The 1,431-nt window shown below is 55.8% G+C and overlaps 1 protein-coding gene across 1 annotated transcript; it reads right to left on the bottom strand.

Moving 5' to 3' along the window:
- Positions 1–450: 450 nt before the first annotated feature.
- PtA15_9A371 (uncharacterized protein) lies at positions 451–733 on the bottom strand (the record flags this gene model as incomplete). The annotated part of the gene is made up of 2 exons (XM_053172572.1): positions 451–530; positions 647–733. Coding segments are annotated over 2 exons (167 nt in total), but the record flags the coding sequence as incomplete, so codon positions are not given.
- Between the last annotated feature and the right edge of the window lie 698 nt (positions 734–1,431).

The raw sequence follows: 1,431 nt of genomic DNA, 5'->3' as shown, positions 1-1,431 counted from the left end.
CGATGGGGGCACTGAGCTTGAGGGATCTTGGCGAGCTTGAGAGCCGCACGGGGCACAGGATTGTCTTCCGCTGATACCGGATGGTTGAGTGCATGCTTAGGCTGATGGGTGTTCTCAAGCCGATTGCCGAGCGCGGTGCGGGGCGCAGGCGGCGCTTGTTGGAGCTGGCAAAGAGGCCGACATAGTGTTGCCAGAGCGGGCCGTCGGCTCTGGACTCGACGAGACACAGGCAGGCGTAAGGGCAGCCGCAGGGTTTTTGGGCGGCGGAAGAAGAGCAGCCGGGTGCGCGGGGTGGGAGGCGAGTCCGTCCGGATAGCCGTGCACGGCGGGAGACCGGGCGGGGCGAGAAGCTGGTTGGGGGTGGCTGGCAAGGTCGTTGGCGCGCAACCAGAGAAGCACGTTGTCGAAGCGCTCGGCGGCCGCGGCCTGCAGGAACCCCAGGGCACCCACTCAGGCTTTGCGGAGAAGCTGAGGCTCAGCGTGGAGTCGGACACGTGGAAGGGGTTGACGGCGAGCATCAGCCGCGTTGGCTTGCAATTGTCAAGTGAGATATGAGATGGAGGTGGTGGCGATGAGAAGACAATTAGGAATTGCTCGCGTGGAGGATGAATCTTGCGAGGCAAAGTTCAGAACACTTGGCGAAAACCGAAGGGCCGGAAGAACCGGAAGAAGCCAACAATGGAGCGCGCAAGGTAGCCGCCCGTCTGGAATCCGGGCCGAGGCGTTTGGCCATTCGGGCGCTTCAAGTTCTTGCTTCAGCACCAGCTTTGATTTGAGCCTCAATCGAACAACAAATGAAGTCGTGTAGCTGCTTGTCCAATCAACGAATAAGAGAGCCCAAATATTGTATTAGCGGCGGGTGATTTGGTGGGATCCAGTGCAGATTCTAGAACACCTGCATGGGTCTTTGATTCTTGATAAAATATAAGAAAAAGACTAGTCGAGCAAGCAAGCCGAGTCGTGTTGACCCGTTCAAGTTAGCTGGTGGATGACCATCTAAGAAATGAGTATCAAGTTCCTGTGCCCGGTTAGCAGGACTAATAGTCCCAGTTAGCAGATATAGAGACACAGACAATTCAAGGAGGGAGGCCCCGGTAATTCGAGTGTTTTGCCTTATGTACCTGGTGTGATCCTACTCTGCAATTGCGTCGGGTCCTCTGACAGAGATTGCATCGGCGGAAATTGATGTTATATCGACCGGGAGCGGGTTCGCATCAAGCAAAAGCGGAGTTGTGTCGCCCAAGGGCGAGGTTGCATCGTGCCATACCGTTGTAGTCTTGTCAACACCGATCCAAAAACGCCCCCTGCCAATTTTGAGTCAACTATTGCGTCGCTGATGGCCGATGCAATCTCGCCTTGGGCCGATGTTGAGTCGGAGGTAATTTGAGTGGGTATAAAACTTGGTTGACATGACGTCAACCAAGAGTTGTG

This window comes from Puccinia triticina, chromosome 9A (assembly GCF_026914185.1).
Source record: "Puccinia triticina chromosome 9A, complete sequence".
NCBI lineage: Eukaryota > Fungi > Basidiomycota > Pucciniomycetes > Pucciniales > Pucciniaceae > Puccinia > Puccinia triticina.
The sequence above is the reverse complement of the archived record's forward strand: the minus strand, read 5'-3'. Positions and strand labels throughout refer to the sequence as shown.